Source organism: Osmerus eperlanus, chromosome 27, assembly GCF_963692335.1.
Source record: "Osmerus eperlanus chromosome 27, fOsmEpe2.1, whole genome shotgun sequence".
NCBI lineage: Eukaryota > Metazoa > Chordata > Actinopteri > Osmeriformes > Osmeridae > Osmerus > Osmerus eperlanus.
The window spans coordinates 951,391-967,773 of NC_085044.1; the positions used below are offsets into that span (position 1 = coordinate 951,391).

At 45.5% G+C, this 16,383-nt stretch overlaps 1 protein-coding gene across 13 annotated transcripts in view; it reads right to left on the minus strand.

Moving 5' to 3' along the window:
• Positions 1-2,209: 2,209 nt before the first annotated feature.
• ncam1a (neural cell adhesion molecule 1a) overlaps positions 2,210-16,383 on the minus strand; it is a 152,649-nt gene continuing 138,475 nt past the window's right edge. For 7 of the 13 annotated variants that reach the window (XM_062453886.1, XM_062453882.1, XM_062453885.1 and 4 more), the window contains 4 exons: positions 10,128-10,335; positions 9,546-9,662; positions 8,261-8,770; positions 2,210-4,566 (listed from right to left, as the gene is read on the minus strand). In XM_062453886.1, the coding sequence (XP_062309870.1) occupies positions 4,440-4,566; positions 8,261-8,770; positions 9,546-9,662; positions 10,128-10,335 (962 nt within the window). In that variant the 3' untranslated portion in view covers positions 2,210-4,439. Of the gene's footprint in view, positions 4,567-8,260; positions 8,771-9,545; positions 9,663-10,127; positions 10,336-13,488; positions 15,341-16,383 lie in introns of those variants that run through there. The other 6 variants (XM_062453889.1, XM_062453893.1, XM_062453894.1 and 3 more) reach the window with 3 other exon arrangements.

Genomic DNA, 16,383 nt, shown 5'->3' on the forward strand with positions numbered 1-16,383 from the left:
AGCAGCTAACACCTATTTGCAAGTGTTTCCTCATATGTGTTGTTGCCAATTCTGTTCAAAAGAATTTGAAACGGCTCTGGTGAACACAAACAGTCTGATCTGGTACAGACTGATCAAATCTGATTGGAATTTGGGATGGAAATTTCGGGACAACTTTATGTAAATGTTTTGGGAACTATATTTGTTTGTCTTTATGCTGATTCTGGTTATGTTTCTAGACAGAAAATCCAAAGAGTTGGTTCAAAATTGGCCCTGCGGCTTCAACTCCGACAAAAATCTGTTCTCTCTATTTACTTTTCGTAGAGTGTTATCCCTCACGAGGAGACAAATTTGAGCAGCTTCCCTTCTGTTGGGTTGGAGCTCCAGAACGGCTCACAACTGGTTCACATCTGCCACCTTGTGGTGAACTCTGAAACTGCACCTGCAGTGGCCTGAATTAAGAATACATCTAATTTTGACGAAATTCTACCAATTTCTTCAACCAGAAAAAGCCCATGTGAAGAATGACACATTGTTATTCAGACAAATAAATGAATATGATTTTTAATATGAAAGTCTTGGCTAAGCATAGTTTCCAACCATTCCTGTTTTTACACGATTTAGGAATCTCTGGTCAAAGACAGAAAGTAGGAAATGTGAGATAGCGCTGTATTTACCTTCCGTATTTATACGGCAGGTCATTAATTACCAAATAGAAAATTATATCAATATTTAAACCCCTTTCCCCTTCACACATATATCACAGCCTCTTTTAAATGTTACAATGACTCCACCTAGTGCTCAAAATCCAGAAGCAATTTTCACTCGTCTGATAACCGATGTCGTCCCTTCACAAGTAGGCTACAGGATACAGGCTAGCAACAGGTTAGTCTATCAGACTGCTATCTGATCTGATCACTGATCTGTGATCTCTTAGCGACGGGGCCATTAAATTCAGTTCCTCGAGTCTGACCTCCGTAATACTGTAGAACTACGCACTTCACATCCATTATCTTCTGCGGTAATATTTACTATTTGTACGTCGCTTTGGATGTGTCTGATGACGTGAAAATCAGATCGAAGCAATTACGAGTGAAAACCACAAGTGACTGTATCCTACTGTTTGTGGAAACATTTACACTATCAAAACTTGTAATTTTTTGTGTTAGCTTTTCATTACAAAAAAACATCCAGCCAACCTTTTTTTTCTTTAACTTTATTGAACACAAATCTTGACAGAATGCGAAGTCCAAACGTGTTTTTTTTATGTTAGTACTCAGTATTTACACCAGTGACAGTGAAGAGAGAGATAGAGGTGATAACAATGTTTCACTTAGTAAAAATCTGTATACAAGAGAAAAGGCCCCAAAGTCAGGGAATAGTGGATCTAAGCTACCGCAGGAATGAGGGACTCTACAAGGGGACAAGGCCCCGGTCGGACTAAAAATCAGGGCATGTTCCAGCTTCTGTTCGGCTATCAGAGAAAGACATTTACAATCTTACTTGAGATCATCTGGGATTTGTTCAAACACTTGAAAAGGCCTCTCATCTCCCTCGTTTCCTTGATAGGACTTGGCGTGGTGAGATGATTTGGTGAAAGAAATATGGCGGAACAATCCCTTCACCGAGCCATCGACGCCAAATAAGTGAGCACTTCAAGGAAGTGAGGTAGGAGGAGAGCATCTCCTCACCTGCAGTATCTTTGGGTCATACTGACCCATCAGTCATTGTGACCCACCGTCATATTGCGACAAATTTACCTCATACAAAAACAAAGTGAAGCATTTCCTTTTAACCGTTGGGCTGTCTCTGAACCCCCAAATTGCAATGGTTAAAATAAAATTATTTTTATTTGTTTTTGTATTGGGTAACATTGGGTAAACACAACGATAGTTCGTTATGAACCTTTGGGTCATGTGAGCCGAAGGCAGCACAAGGGTTAAGAGTTTGGACAAAGTGTTTCTCTCCAATGTCTTTCCTGAAATACAATCCATGGCACAGTACACTGGTTAAAGTCTATCAATTCATGTAAAAACAAGCCTAATTAGAAATTGGTACCACATGGGCATTTGTGGGACATTTAAGGGCCACCTGTATCCAGGACGTCACCGCACACTAGAGCTATTCGTTTTGGACAAATGAAAACCCATTGCCCACTGTTTCAATTACAGTAGGCCATTAGCATAGTGGGTATATTACAGCTATTTGTTTTGTGACAATTCCCTCCCTCCATTAAATAACTGAGCTTAAAGGAGTAAAAGCACTTAATGTCAGGAATTTCTTCGTGGTTGAGGAAAGCAAAAAAGATTGGACCAAACAACAGATTACAGAACACTTCAAAAGATTCAATGTACGACAGGTAAAGCCTTCGTCAACTCGTTTTCTCAACAACTAATTCGATGCTTTCAGACATTTTAAATCCGAGAGGAAAAAAACATGCATGCTAGTTTTGCTAATCTTTCCACCATGTCAGAATAACACAAAAACATAATTCTATGTTTACTACATGGTGGAGCCTCAGATGAGGAGCCCTGTGATAAATACGACGAAAAAAATATACCAGCTTTGTTTTCATCCCTTTACACGGCAGTGTGAGCAATATCCTGGCCATTCTGAGTTTATTTCACAGTTAACAGACCAGCTAGCGTCTATTTCTGGACTGGTGCCGTCCAGAATAGCGACGAGCTGCTCTGTCAGTGCAAAACCCCGCCTGCTGCCCCCTGGAGGTAAAACAAGACAGCCGTGCAGCAGGAGGGGATAGATGCCGCAACTTTGACATGTTTTGAAGGCACCGTCTCTGTTTTCTTTCAGTTTTGTTGTTGCGTGGTTTGGAACTTTTTTTTGTCGTCTGCGCTAGAAACTAAACCTTTCACAACCGAACTAACCGAACCGAACTAGTATGTTTGTTTTTTTCTATGACAAAGAACACATTGTTTTCACACTAGGATATTCACGCATTCACAGTGCACAAGCTTGCAGTCTAAAGTATGAGAAACACTGTACAAACTCTAATATTTCATTTTGAATGTTTAAATCCACGTATCCACAGAGTGCTATGGCTTAAATAAGACATTTTTGTAATCTGGTCATTTACTCGGTTAATATGCATAATAAAGATGCTCCTGAACATAAAAGGCAGATTTCTTCCCTTATTTGAGAAATGGTGTCCGATATCTAAATTGGAAGTAGCCTACTGTTTGCAACAGCCACAATATTGTAAATTCAAGGGGCGAAGCCTTTAGGTAGGGAACAGTTATGATCGCTTTCAAGGCTACTTTAAGGGCTTCTGTACATTCAGATTCTACCTTTGCTATACGGCTTACGGCTTTGATTACATCATTGTCCCTTAAGTCAGACTCCTTGGCAGCGCTACTTTTCGTGCCCGCGCTTGATCCCTGGTACCTGGAACAATTTGGGGAACTGCGTTTGAAAGTAGCTATCCCCCAAAACCATTCAGCTGTGGAACGTCTCCAAAGCGCTTCTAACTGGCGACTTTCATGAAAAGGACTTGAAGGTGTGTGTGTGTGTGTGTGTGTGTGTGTGTGTGTGCGTGTGTGGGAGAGAAAGTCAGAGAGAGGAAAGACAAAGAAAATGTGTGTTCATATATTTGCCAAAAATAAAAACAAAACATTAACAAAAACATAAAAATCTTCACGACAAATTGCGCAACCCTAACTGCCAACTCTGACTTCTCTGTGGAGTAAGACATTGTTTTTCTGCTTTGCTTCCTTTTGTTTAGGTTGAGTTTACATGGGACAGATGAACACCAGTGTAAACGTTCAAAAACAAAAAGAAAACGCAAAAAAGAAGAAAAAAAACTATGACATTAGAAAGAAATTACTCTGCAAAGTAGACATGCTAGTTCTGGAAATTACACATGGAAAAACGAAGATAAAATAAAAGGCAGTTAATTTCTGCACAATATTTAAACACAAAAAAAAAACATTACAAAAGTACCCATAATTCATTAGCAGTCAGAATAATGATGGCAACACAGCATAACACAAAACAGGAAATAGTGAGGGTAATGTAATGAGTTTGTGTGTGTGCACATAGTAAAGGCATTTTTCTGAAGTAAAGCTACAATCCTCTCATGGTTAACTAAGTGATATTTAACTGTCCCACATTAAAGACCGGTAACTTTGATGTTACATATAAAAGAAGGGTAGAGAGAGTGGTCTAGAGGCGAGGACTTCCCCTTCTGTTTTCTATGAAAAAGCGAGAGGTGAAGAAAAAATAACTGAGAAAATAAGGAGAAAATTCTAAGGCATGTGCATGAGGTCTTATATTTCGCTCTACAAGTCTAACAAACTCATCTTTTGTTCAGAAAACTCATAGAAGACACTGAAGAAAAACAGACCCTTTTCAAACTTTTTTTTTGTTGTTGCTTTTTTTGTTGAAACTTTTCGTCATCAGATGGGGGGGATGGCTGTTCCGTGGCCAGGCCTTCTGAACCACGATCACGCTTTGCTCTCGTTTCCGTTTAACTGGGCCGCCTCGGTGGGAACCGTCTTCACCTCAGAAGGAGCTTTCTTCACCTCGGTCTCTGTCTCGGGTTTACTTTTGTCTTCTGTCAAGATCTTACCGCTGGAGGGAGAGAAAACCACACACACACACACGAGAGATTCTCTTAGTGATGAATTTCAAATCTCTGTTTTAAGCTTAGTCTATTCTAAGCTGTCTTTTGTGTCATTTCTAAAGAGAGAAAGGAAGAAAGGAAACCTGCTTAAGGTTTGGAAGGAATTTGTTTCCCCTGGAACCAAACGTGTTTCACACTTAACCGGATCTGCCTAGCTATCCTCTCATGACATCAAAGACAGGCACAGGGGTGTCATAGCTGTTTCTCATGGGACAATGCATGGTGACATGTGGGATGAATGAGAGGAGGCACAGTACAGTACAATACACAAGGGAATGATTCACTGTAATACGACAGTGTGGTAAAAAGCTGTAAAGAAAACACAAGGGCTGTTTCGAAGGAGAAGCTAATCGGATAGAACACAACAGACAATCTTCCTGCAATAAGTTGCGTCATTAACAGCTTGTCCACTTGCGGACTTTCCCCAGTGTTTTATAGAAGGGCTTATTCTTTTTGAAGCTCCTTTACTGGAAGAAGTTTATTTGTCTTTGCCCTAACATCAAGCTCAGAAATTGTATTTTAGTCATTTTAGGAAATTCACTCAGACAGCACAATTCAATATCATGGATTTGCTCTTTTATCTCGGCTGCTCTGACAGGATAGTTTAGCCAACGATGCAAAGATTTCCCAAAGATTTTTATATGATACTCTCACATGGTTCTTAATGATCTGCTGTTAGATATTAAAACTCACTTCTTACAAATCACATAAAAATACCGGTTAAGTTAGAGGACAGATAATCCATTATTTCTGGCCTCCCTCTGTACTCTAAACGTACCTCAACCCCCCTCAAGACCCTCCTCCAACAATTACCTTTCCTAATCAGCCAAATCTTAGGCTTTGAGACAAGCCTAAATCAGACATGACAGAGAATGTCTTTGACCGTTTGACAAGGACCCGGGCTGGTTCGCTCCGCATCAGAGCCAGGACACAGGGCTGTAACCATGGGGACGGAGGGACAACAAAAGGAGTAGGGTGACAGACCCCTGATGAAGCCATGAGCCGCACGAGGCTCCTCCATTAAGGACTGAGAGGCAACAAGGCCTTTTGTTAAGGCCCTGGCTGGAGAAGGGTTTCACGTTACAATCTGCACCATCTAAACAACCCTGCCTGCTGTTCCTGGCTTTGTAGAGTCTGTAGGGAGTCAGGCAGTATCGTCAGCTTCACTCCAGAGAGCCGGGCACTGATCGTGGCCAGAGAGCCCTAACTTCTCCCGCCACAAAGATACGCTCCTGGAGGGCGGAAACCGCCTCCCCGCTGTGGACGTCCACCGCACGGCACTCAGGCCTAGACTACTGCCCCGTCGGACACGCGGGGATCGTGGAAACACACCGTCCCTGCAGGCGAGAGAGGACACTTGCAAGTCTCGGGCATCGAGCCAGAAGCGGCACGCCCCCAGCTGTTCGGAGAGGAGAAACCGCAGGTCACCTTCACCTGGGCCCGGGCACTGCTGCTCCCGACAGCAACCCCAGGGTGGTGTAGCTGTCAGGTGTGGGTGGCGGTGGGGCCCGACGGTTATATCTGTCACAGCAACGTCCTGATAGTGTTACCAGGTCGGCTGCCAGAGGCGGCGGGAGAGAGAGGGGTCATCGATCTGAGAGCAGACTCACCTTGACAACACAGAGCACTCGCAACAGGGAAGAAACTTTTGTGGAAGGAAGTCAAAAACAAACAACTATGTTCTCCCAGGACTCCCAAACAAATGACACGGCTTGTGATTAGGAATTAGGTTTTTCCCCATCAAATCCTGCTAGTGTAGCATGCGTAGCATGCACGGAGCTAATTAGGCTTGCAGTCTTGACTATCTGGTCACAGTGCTGTTGCTCAGAGACAAAAGGAAATTGGTTGGAATCCGGTAAGTGTGATTTTAGCAACTGTAACAGGAGTGACTGAGAAGCCTGTCTGAGAGGAACAGCTGTGACCAGCTACAGCAGGTCAGAGGTCAACTGCCACCCAAACAGTCAGATCTACGCACTCCTGATCTTTGATCCTCTACTGTGACTTCTATATCATCCACTACTTACATGTCACTCGGATCAAATTGTCTGCTGAATGAATAAAATGTAATTTATACTTTAAGGAGTGACTTTACCCAGAATCCCCGGGGACTGGCACAAGCTGGCTGGTCCAATGAGCTATGAGGGGGTGAGGCTGGAGGGTGGAGGATCTGAACTCCCACACCTCTCTCTCACTAATGAGGGAGGCTCAGCTGACAGAGGAACAGTAGGCGTCCACTCTCTTAACGAGCTAGAATTGCTCATTAACAGTGGTGGGAATCTTAGGTTACTTAAATCAGGGAAAGGGTCAAGATTCTTCCCATCTACTGCCGGTGTGTTTCGACCGTGTATTAGGATGTTCAGTCTGTGAGATTGAGTTTGGATTAAGGACCCAGACTCAGAGCGCAGCTATCCTGTCCAGTCGCATCACGTTTACTTAAAATAGAAAGAGAGAGAGAGAAAGAGAGAGAAGGGGGGGAGGGAGAGAGAGAGAGAGAGAGAAGGGGGGGAGGGAGAGAGAGAGAGAGCAGTAAACGAGAAGGCTGAGCAACAAAACAGAGTTAGGGGAGGAAGACACTAAAGGGTCCTGTAAATATTTTAAGAGGTATACGGATGCTATTCATCCCCTGTGGACATCTAGTTTGTAGTCGGACTGGGCAAGCGAGGGGCTCGGCGACAGCAGGCGGAGGCTAGGGAGCCTGTCCTTACCGACGTGAACACACCATGGGTTATAGATGGTTTCGACTGGAGACTCGCTTGGGACTGTGAAGACAAATCACCGTGGAGACCGGAGGGAGGGGCGCTGCTTCAATCACGAGTTATGAAGATAAATCTGCTGCTGATTACGCTTCCATCATCAAGACGGTTCTGCCTTCACGCTCACTCTACGTTTTGGGGAAGAACGGCAACCTCCAATAATTCATAACTGACGTCTTCAGTGGTTTTGAAGAGCTACTTTAGACAGGCTTGTGAAGCGAGAGAGAAGCCAGGGAAGGTTCTGGAACCAGACGAGCGTCCTCAGGGCTTGCTTGAGATAAGACTGGCATCTAGGATCGTCTTTGGAGAACAAAAGCACGACCCCGCTCTTCATCCCAGCCAATATCGCAGCCTGGCGCGATTCTTTTGCAATAAAGAATCTGCTTCCTGCCTTTACAACAATATTTTGGGCTGAAAACAACAATGCTTTGATGTCCTTTGTTCATAACGATTGTGGAAAGCTCCTTCCTTCTTTGGTTATGAGATCATAAACAAAGAGAATCCTCCAGGGCTCAGGGAGACGCTGTGTCACAGTGCCGCAATTCCCCGTTAAAGTACTGATGTTAGAGTTTGCACGAGAGACAGAGAAGAGAAGGAGAGAGAGGGGGCAGGCAGAAGGACAGTTGAGGAGAAGGGCCTTGTCTACAGCAGGAGAAAAGAAACAGGACTGTAAGGTGAAGGGGTGAGGGGTGGGTGGAGGGAAATGGAGGTGGCAGGTGGAGGTAAATGGAGGTGACAGACACACAGCTTCTTTTCCAATCCCCAACGCTAGCATACTCCTAGAAGCGCAGGACAAATGAGTGTTGTCTTCCTGGGTGGTATGCTAGCCGGGATACTGGAACAGCTGTACAGCACAAACACACAGGTCTAAGAGGAAGTGAGGTCATACTCGTCCTGGGCAGGAGCAGAGGCTGGGGCTCTGGCGAACACGTCCTGGGCCAGGCCGTCTATCTGTAAGTCCTTACTCTGGGGGGGAGCGTCGCTGTCTGGGCTTGTGACTGGCTCTGGCTTGCCCTGAGGAACGCCTGCTTTGGTGGAGGACGAGCCGGGGGCTAGAGCCGGCTCTGGAGCAGGGGCGCTGGGCTCGGGCGGGGGTGTGGAGGGTTTGGAGGCCACTGCGCTCTGGGGAGGGGCCTGGGAGTCGCTCAGGTCGACCAGGGGAGCCACGCTGGACTGAGGGGAGAGGGTGGTGGAGGGGGCTTTGGGGTTGCTGGTCTGGGGGGCCGGTGCGGGGGAGCTTTTGGCGTAGGGCTTGGCGGGAGCGGCGGTGCTGGAGGAGAGGGTGGTGCTCTCGCTAGCAGGGCTGCTCTGGGCGGTGCTAAAGCTCTCGGTGGCGGGGTCAGAGTTAGTGGCTGTGGAAGGGAGCATATCCACCACAGTGGTGGTGTCAGCTGCAGGCCTGTGAGGAGGAGGAGGGAGGAGGAGGAGGAGGGGAGAAACCAAACAGGTGTTGCCAGAGTATTAGGAACGAGAGAAAGGCAGGAGAGGGGGAGTGAGTGAGGGAGGGAGGGAGGGGTGAGGGGGTGAGGCATAAACATACAGAAGAGTGAGTGCTACATGCAGTGATGAAGCAAATCACTAGAGATACAAAAAATCTTTATAACAAAATCAGGGTGAAGTGAGGGATTAGGGTACACAAATACTAAAGCAAAACTAAGGACATTTAAATCAAAGTGATGTGAATAAGAGGTTTAAGGGTATAACTAAGGCTGTTAGATGTACTAGTTGGCATGTCATTTTTCTGTAGAGAGAACAGTTCAGGTGTAGGGTGGCGAACACCCGGGTCTTCACTGCCCTTACAGGCACCAGGGGGAACTACAACCTACATAAGAACTAGAACACCGCTTTCTCTCACAAACATCGTTTTCTAAACTCACGATTTGACCTCTCCTCTACGCACCACATCTTTCAACAGCAACGCTAACACTCTTCTCACTGCCCCTCTCCAGGAGATCAGGACCAGGGGCGGAGGGCAGGAGTGATGCCCCTGTGGTGCCCCCCCCCCCAGCAGACACAGCTCTGACACGGTGGAGAGTCTCCCTCTAAGCCCCGCCCCCCCAGCTGTAAGCCCCGCCCCCCCAGCTGTAAGCCCCGCCCCCCCAGCTGTAAGCCCCGCCCCCCCAGCTGTAAGCCCCGCCCCCCTGCTGTAATCCCCGCCCCCCTGCTGCACTCACTCAGGCTCTGTGAGGGGCGTGGTCTCGTTGGGCTCAGTGGCTCCGCCTCCTTGGTGGTTGGGTGTGCGTTCCTCCTCAGTCCTCACCTCCACGATGGGCTCCTTGGACTCGTCCTTCCTACAGGAGGAGGCAGGGGGCGCTGTCTCACACGTCTGGCCCACACACATACTGGCAGCTCTCTCTACCTCTCTCTACCTCTCTCTCTACCTCTCTCTCTACCTCTCTCTACCTCTCTCTCTACCCCTCTCTCTACCCCTCTCTCTACCTCTCTCTGTACCTCTCTCTCTACCTCTCTCTACCTCTCTCTCTACCTCTCTCTACCTCTCTCTCTACCTCTCTCTCTACCTCTCTCTCTACCTCTCTCTGTCTCTCCTTCTCTCCCTATCTCTATTATATTGTATTATGTGAGGTATATACATATATCATAATTACACAGGTATATAGTTATCCCTGCATATTCACTCTCTCTAGCATACAAGCGCCTCAGTACTGCATCTGCAGGAGCAGCAGAGCTGCAGAGCTGCAGAGCTGCAGTAGCAGAGCTGCAGAGCTGCAGAGCTGCAGGAGTTTCTCCACACTCACGTGAAGGCGGCTTTCCCCTCCTCCATGTCCTTATTCTTGGCTCCCGGGCCGGCCTTGCCACAGAAGTTGACGGCGATGCACATGAGCAGACCGCACTTGTTCAGGAAGTAGCAGGTGACGTCGACGCCCACCAGCAGCAGGATGAAGACCACGATCAGGATCCCCACGATGGCACCAGTGCCTAGGCCTGGACCCCCCACTGGCATGTCTGGGAGGAGGGAGAGGGGGGAGGGAGGGGAGGAGGGGAGAGGGATAGGGAGGGGAGGAGGGAGGGAGAGGGGGAAGAGAGGGGAGGAGGGGAGAGGGAGGGAGGGAGGGAGGGAGGGAGGGAGAGGGAGGGAGGGAGGGAGAGGGGGAAGGGAGGGGAGGGAGAGGGAGGAGGGGAGAGGGAGAGAAAGGGAGGAAGAGAGAGGGGGGGGAGGGAGGGGTGAGGACAAGTGAGGGTCGAAAGAGAGAAGGAGGGGTACACAAAGAATGCAGGACAGAGAAAATTTGAGTAAGAGAGGTAGAGGTAGAGAGGTAAAGAGAGAGAAAGAGAGAGAAAGAAGGAAGTAGAGAGTGTAAGAAAGAGAGAGGTAGAGAGAGGTAGAAAGAGAGAGTGAAAGATAGAGTGAGGTAGAGAGAGAAAGATAGAGAGAGAAAGAGAAATGATGAGTCAGGATTTTATTCACAACCACTCATCCATAACATGTGTTCAAGGTCTCAAGTGTGTTGCTCTTAACAAAGCAGACTGTCAGCCAAGTTATTGCATAGTAAACACAAATCTGTTTTGGATTATGAATATATAGACAGGTGGTCAATTCTTGCACACACTTGAGCCAACAATTTGTTTCAATTAAATTGTATTAGCTGCATCCAAATCACAAACAAGTGGTACCAACATATTGAAGTTAATATGTTAAATACACAATGCATTTCTCAGCCATATATGGTATGAAATTAAGATTAGGCTTAACATGAGACAACACACATAATTAACCATATTGAAAAACAAACTAGCCATGCCTATTGAAGGCATGGCAGAACTAAGCCTAAACATAAGAACATACAGTGCAAACCACTAGAGCTTCAATCAGTGTGCTAAGATCACACAACAGTCTAGTATAACCTTGCGCATGTCCACACACCTTCCACAGAAGATGGCATTAAAGACGAACTTGACACAACAAGAATGAATTGCGGGCAGGAGGACGAAGGTTGGGAGCATGGTCAAATGTAAAATACAGGCACCCGGGCTTAGATATAACACAAAAGCAAACGGAATAAAATAATATAACATCACACTTTTGTAAAAGTAAAAAGGCAAAGGGGTTGTGTTTTAAGGGAGCAAAAACACGAGCTACTTACCAGACAGTAACGAGCTAATACCCAAACATGTGGATGTCATAAAGATGTTCACCACCACACCACATTGTCATGAGAGGATGAACATGCTTTTAAAGACTTTATGCACTCATAAACATCCCTCAACACAAACTTCACACACACACACACACACACACACGTGTTAAAATTCACAATGCTAATATGACAAAGTATTTACAAAACTTCTAAACAGAATCGTGTTGAAAGTCAAATGAATTGCAGCCACTTGATATTCAGGAAACAAACAAGGAACTCTGAGATGTGATGCAATCAGTCCCTTCTAGATTTGTTTGCGCGACACAACCTTGTTTAGCGTATTGTTGATATGAAGTGTCATAGAACAATTATAATGATTGCTAATGTGTGAAAAGAGATGAGTGGCATTTGACATTTTATTTCGTTCTTCTGGTATGAATCTATTAGTGGTCGAACAAGCTATAATTGTAATTTAGAACGGAAGAAACAAGATTTGGACTTGGCGATTTTTCAGAAGAACGGTATACAGAACATGCATTTAGTTCTAAAACTTCTAAAAATGGCTTTGTGTAAAATCTTTTATTTATCAAGGTAACCTAATACTCTCTCGCCGCATCCTCTGCAAAATCATCCAGATCCACCAATCTTCCAGCGTCAAACAAAAGACAAACCTTCTCGAAAAACTTTCATTTATATTCATAAGAAAGTCTGCATTCCAAATGTATTGAGTCATTTCTGTTTCCCCCCCTCCCCTCCTCCAACTTGTATTGAGTCATATTTGTGCTGTCCCCCCCCCCCCCCCCCCTCCTCCAACTCCCCTTTCAAAATCCCACGGCGATAGTCTCTTATCTTACAGTAACACACGCAGCCTTTTTGGCACACTTTCAAACATCGAAGACTCACGTGTGTAGAGAGACTGATTGAAAGTCAGAGCTGTAAATGTTCACAGCTTTAAATGTTTACACAGCTGTCTGCATTGGTACCATACGAAGATCGATATTTTGTCACCGGTTTGGAAGTGTGTACAAGCATTACATTATATGTAATACATTTCTGGACATAATTGCCTATTTGTCATGTTTGTGTGGACACTTTAAATTAACAGACGCCTATACTGATATACTTGTATAGTAGTAGCAGTACATAATTATAGTCAAATGATCCCAAGTGTGTTGCATCACAGTAAAACTGTAGATAACTGGATTTTGAGTGTGAGAACATGCATGATATGCTCCAATAACGACCCTCAGTGCAATTTACTGCTTGCTGAAATATCAAAATGTTTATTATGAGTGTATTGGCTGTGTGTTGCTGGGGTACCAGGCCTTGGGTGACGTGCTCCATAGATGTATCGCTACAGCGATGGCATAGAAAAGTTGACTACAGAGAGTTGAATGTATTAGAGTTGAGCACTATAGAGAAGGCATTGCTAGACGAAGGCCACAGCAGTCTTAAAAGCAACACAAGCTTTTCAGAATATTTCGATAAGTCTTTAGTGTTTACTGTACTAAGTACTAAGCAAAGCTCCAAGCTGTAAGAATATGATCTTTATGTTTTTTAGGAGTCTGTAAGAGATTAGCCCAAGGCTTGGAGCCATGGGGAGGAAAACAACACGTTTATTAAACATTAGTTTTAACATTTCCATTATTTGTTTAGTAGTCAAGTTCTTAGAACCTTGAGTCACCGGTGTTACTGGAGACAGAGTCTAATAATGGGCGTCAGGTGGCTGAGCGGTGAGGGAAGCGGGCTAGTAATCTGAAGGTTGCCAGTTCGATTCCCGGCCGTACCAAATGACGTTGTGTCCTTGGGCAAGGCACTTCACCCTACTTGCCTCGGGGGAATGTCCCTGTACTTACTGTAAGTCGCTCTGGATAAGAGCGTCTGCTAAATGACTAAATGTAAATGTAATAGTTGACCACGCTTGTACTGGTGTGAAAGAGAGGCACCGATCTGGCCCTGCGAGGCGAGAGAGCTTGTGGTTCCTGCAGAGATGCCATCCACCTGCATCTCCGTGAACACTGAAAAGGCTAACTCACAAACCTCTCCAGGGTGGGGCTTCTACACCTCCATGCTGTCTCAGCACGGAGCAGAAACTAAAGCTTTCTTACAGGCCTGTCGGGTCGGCGGATTAGAGAGCAAGAACACAGAACAGCCCCCGGAACGGATCCTCACCTGCTACTCATCAGGTGATCGAGACTCGAAAAACAATGACCTGATTATGAACGGTGAGTTTTAAGAGACGGAAATCGAGGGTGTTCAAGATCTGTGTGGCCTGCCTTTGTGTGTCTTTACCAGGCAGGGTGGAGCAGGAGGGTGTAGCAGGAGGGTGTTCAGAGCCGGGTCGAGGGGTTGTAGTTTGTACCAGAAGGAGAGTCTGTGGCCAGATGTCTGATCTGAACCCCTGCGCTGACACGGTCTCCAGAGAGTCAGGCAGATGCCTCCCTGCACATACCGTTCAGAACCCCTGCTCCTTTGTGACGTGTGGAAAAACCGTCTCATGGCATTAAGGAAGGACCAAACAAATGGGTTGGCACATGCGGACCAGGAGTTAACTCCAGGCGCATAACTTTATTACCTTCCGTTGACTTCAAAATGGGGTGGTGGGAGGGGGGTGGGGGAGAAAAAACTGCAAAAAAAAACAAAAACAAAAAAAAGAACGAAAAAAAAAAAGCTAATCTGAAATTTGAACACAACACAGCAAACTTTCCCTCGAGGGGGTTTTCAGTGCATCAGAGTTTCAGGGCTCTAGCCCTGGTTTACAGCCCCACTGCTGGGCACACAGGGCACTCTGTTCAAGCGGCCCATGAGCAGATGATGGGGTAAATAAACAAGCCTAGTGTGTCTGAGGTGAACAACCGACAGAGAGGCACTGCGTCAGTCTGGCGTTTCAGAATAAGAGTCTCCAGTCGGCTACTAGCCGTTACATTGTCAAAGAAAAAAGGTAGTATAACTATTCCACCCCCTCCCATATATCTCCATAAAATCTACAATGGATACAGTATGGAAACACTGGTATGTACTTACAAAAATGTATTATAGAATATAATCATTTCACATTATTGAAAATGACCGACATATAGATTTTAGTGTTTTAACAGCTGTAGCATTAATTTTTTTACGTGTTCTGTTGTTTCATCCAGGTAAAAAGAGGAAAAAAAAGAATCTATCAAAAGAACAGCCTACAGTATATTTTGTTTTTGAAGATCTTTTGAAAAGATTATGTACACTTTGTCACAAAACAATTAGAATGACAATCTGAACCACCAAGGCAGTTTCTTATTCCCTACACAGGGTTAGCCCTGCATTCCTTCGATATGAGCCTTGTGGAAAATAAAACTACAAATGAACAGAAAAGATTAAATAAGAAATGTTAATGGTCTTATGTTAACTGATACAAAATCCCTCTGCGAAGCCTCTGGAGTTTCATGATGGACACCAGGGATAATGGAAGCAGTTCAAACTTGTACACACACACGCAGAAGACACAAAGTGTCCCAACGGTACTCAAATCCATCAGAACATGACAAAAGCCACACTGAACAGCATTATGCACCGTTTTACATACGGGGGGGTGACCCAAAAAAAAAAGAAGCAAAACAAAACAAAAACATTCTAAATGACATAAGTACTGACATTTTCGAAACCCCCTTAACATGAAATCGATATCTTGCTTCGTCATGTATTATTATTATTTTTTGTGTGTGTGTCAGCACAAGGGTCAAAAGGCATAGAAAACAAGGAGGCCCGGCTGAGGTGTCTAACACCAGGCCATCCTCTCTCTCTCGGGGGCGTCTATACGAGCCACAACACAGTCAGCATGGAGAGCGTGAGAGAGGCCAGCGTATACGACACGGACGAACAGCCAAGGGTCGCTGAGGCCACGACAGGAAACAACACCACCACAACAAACACCAGAAATCGTTCACAGTGACACAGCAAATAAATAAATACATAAATAAAAAGGAAACATAATTAAAAAAAAGTGACAGTTACACGGAAAAGAAAAAAAAGAATAAAAGGGAAAATTGTGTGTATGGAGATGTTAGGATCCAGAGGTGCCCAAGAAGACCACAGGTGAGGACACGGACAGGGAGGAAGGGGGAGGAAGGGGGAGGAAAGGGGAGGAAGGGGGAGAGACAAAAGAGAGAGAGAGATAGAGAAAATAGGTCATAAATACATAAACACAAGTTCGAAAGGTTAATTGAGACTAAATAAAGGAACAGTAAAGAAACTCTTAGCACGTTAGATGATCAACGTAAAAGAAGCGATTACACGTTAGTAAGCAAACGGCAAACGACAGGTCGATCACGACAAGCAGGCGGGGGTGAAAGGTTTAAAAGGTGATGCGGGGTCACTGGGAATGTTGACGAACAAAGACACAGAGAAAAGGGGTATTCTCCCTGGTATCCCTCGGCAACAGCTGTCGTATTTCTCAGCCAATCACAATGGATCATAGGGGTCTGTCTGGATCACTGGCTTGTCTTCCTGCCTTTGAGTGGAAGGCAGGCAGGCAGACAGGTGAGCCCAGAGAGGGAGCAGAGAGAGTGAGACACGTCCTGATCCCCCTCACAGGGAACGGAGCCCAGGCAGGCAGGCAGACAGGTGAGCCCAGAGAGGGAGCAGAGAGAGTGAGACACGTCCTGATCCCCCTCACAGGGAACGGAGCCCAGGCAAACCTCACATTCCAGTAAGAATATGAAGGAGATATTCAAAGTAAAGTTGATGTTTTGTGAAGGCTGAATTAATAAATGATGTCGCGTTATTAAAACTGCACAAGCGAATAGCTTTTATTTTTCGTTTCGCTCCATACCAGCCTCACCTGGGGAGATTTGGATTCTGTCATACAGAGCACGTCCACCAAACCCTGAGGGTCATAACTCCTCATCTCTGTCTTAACTCTTAACCCTTTACTCAA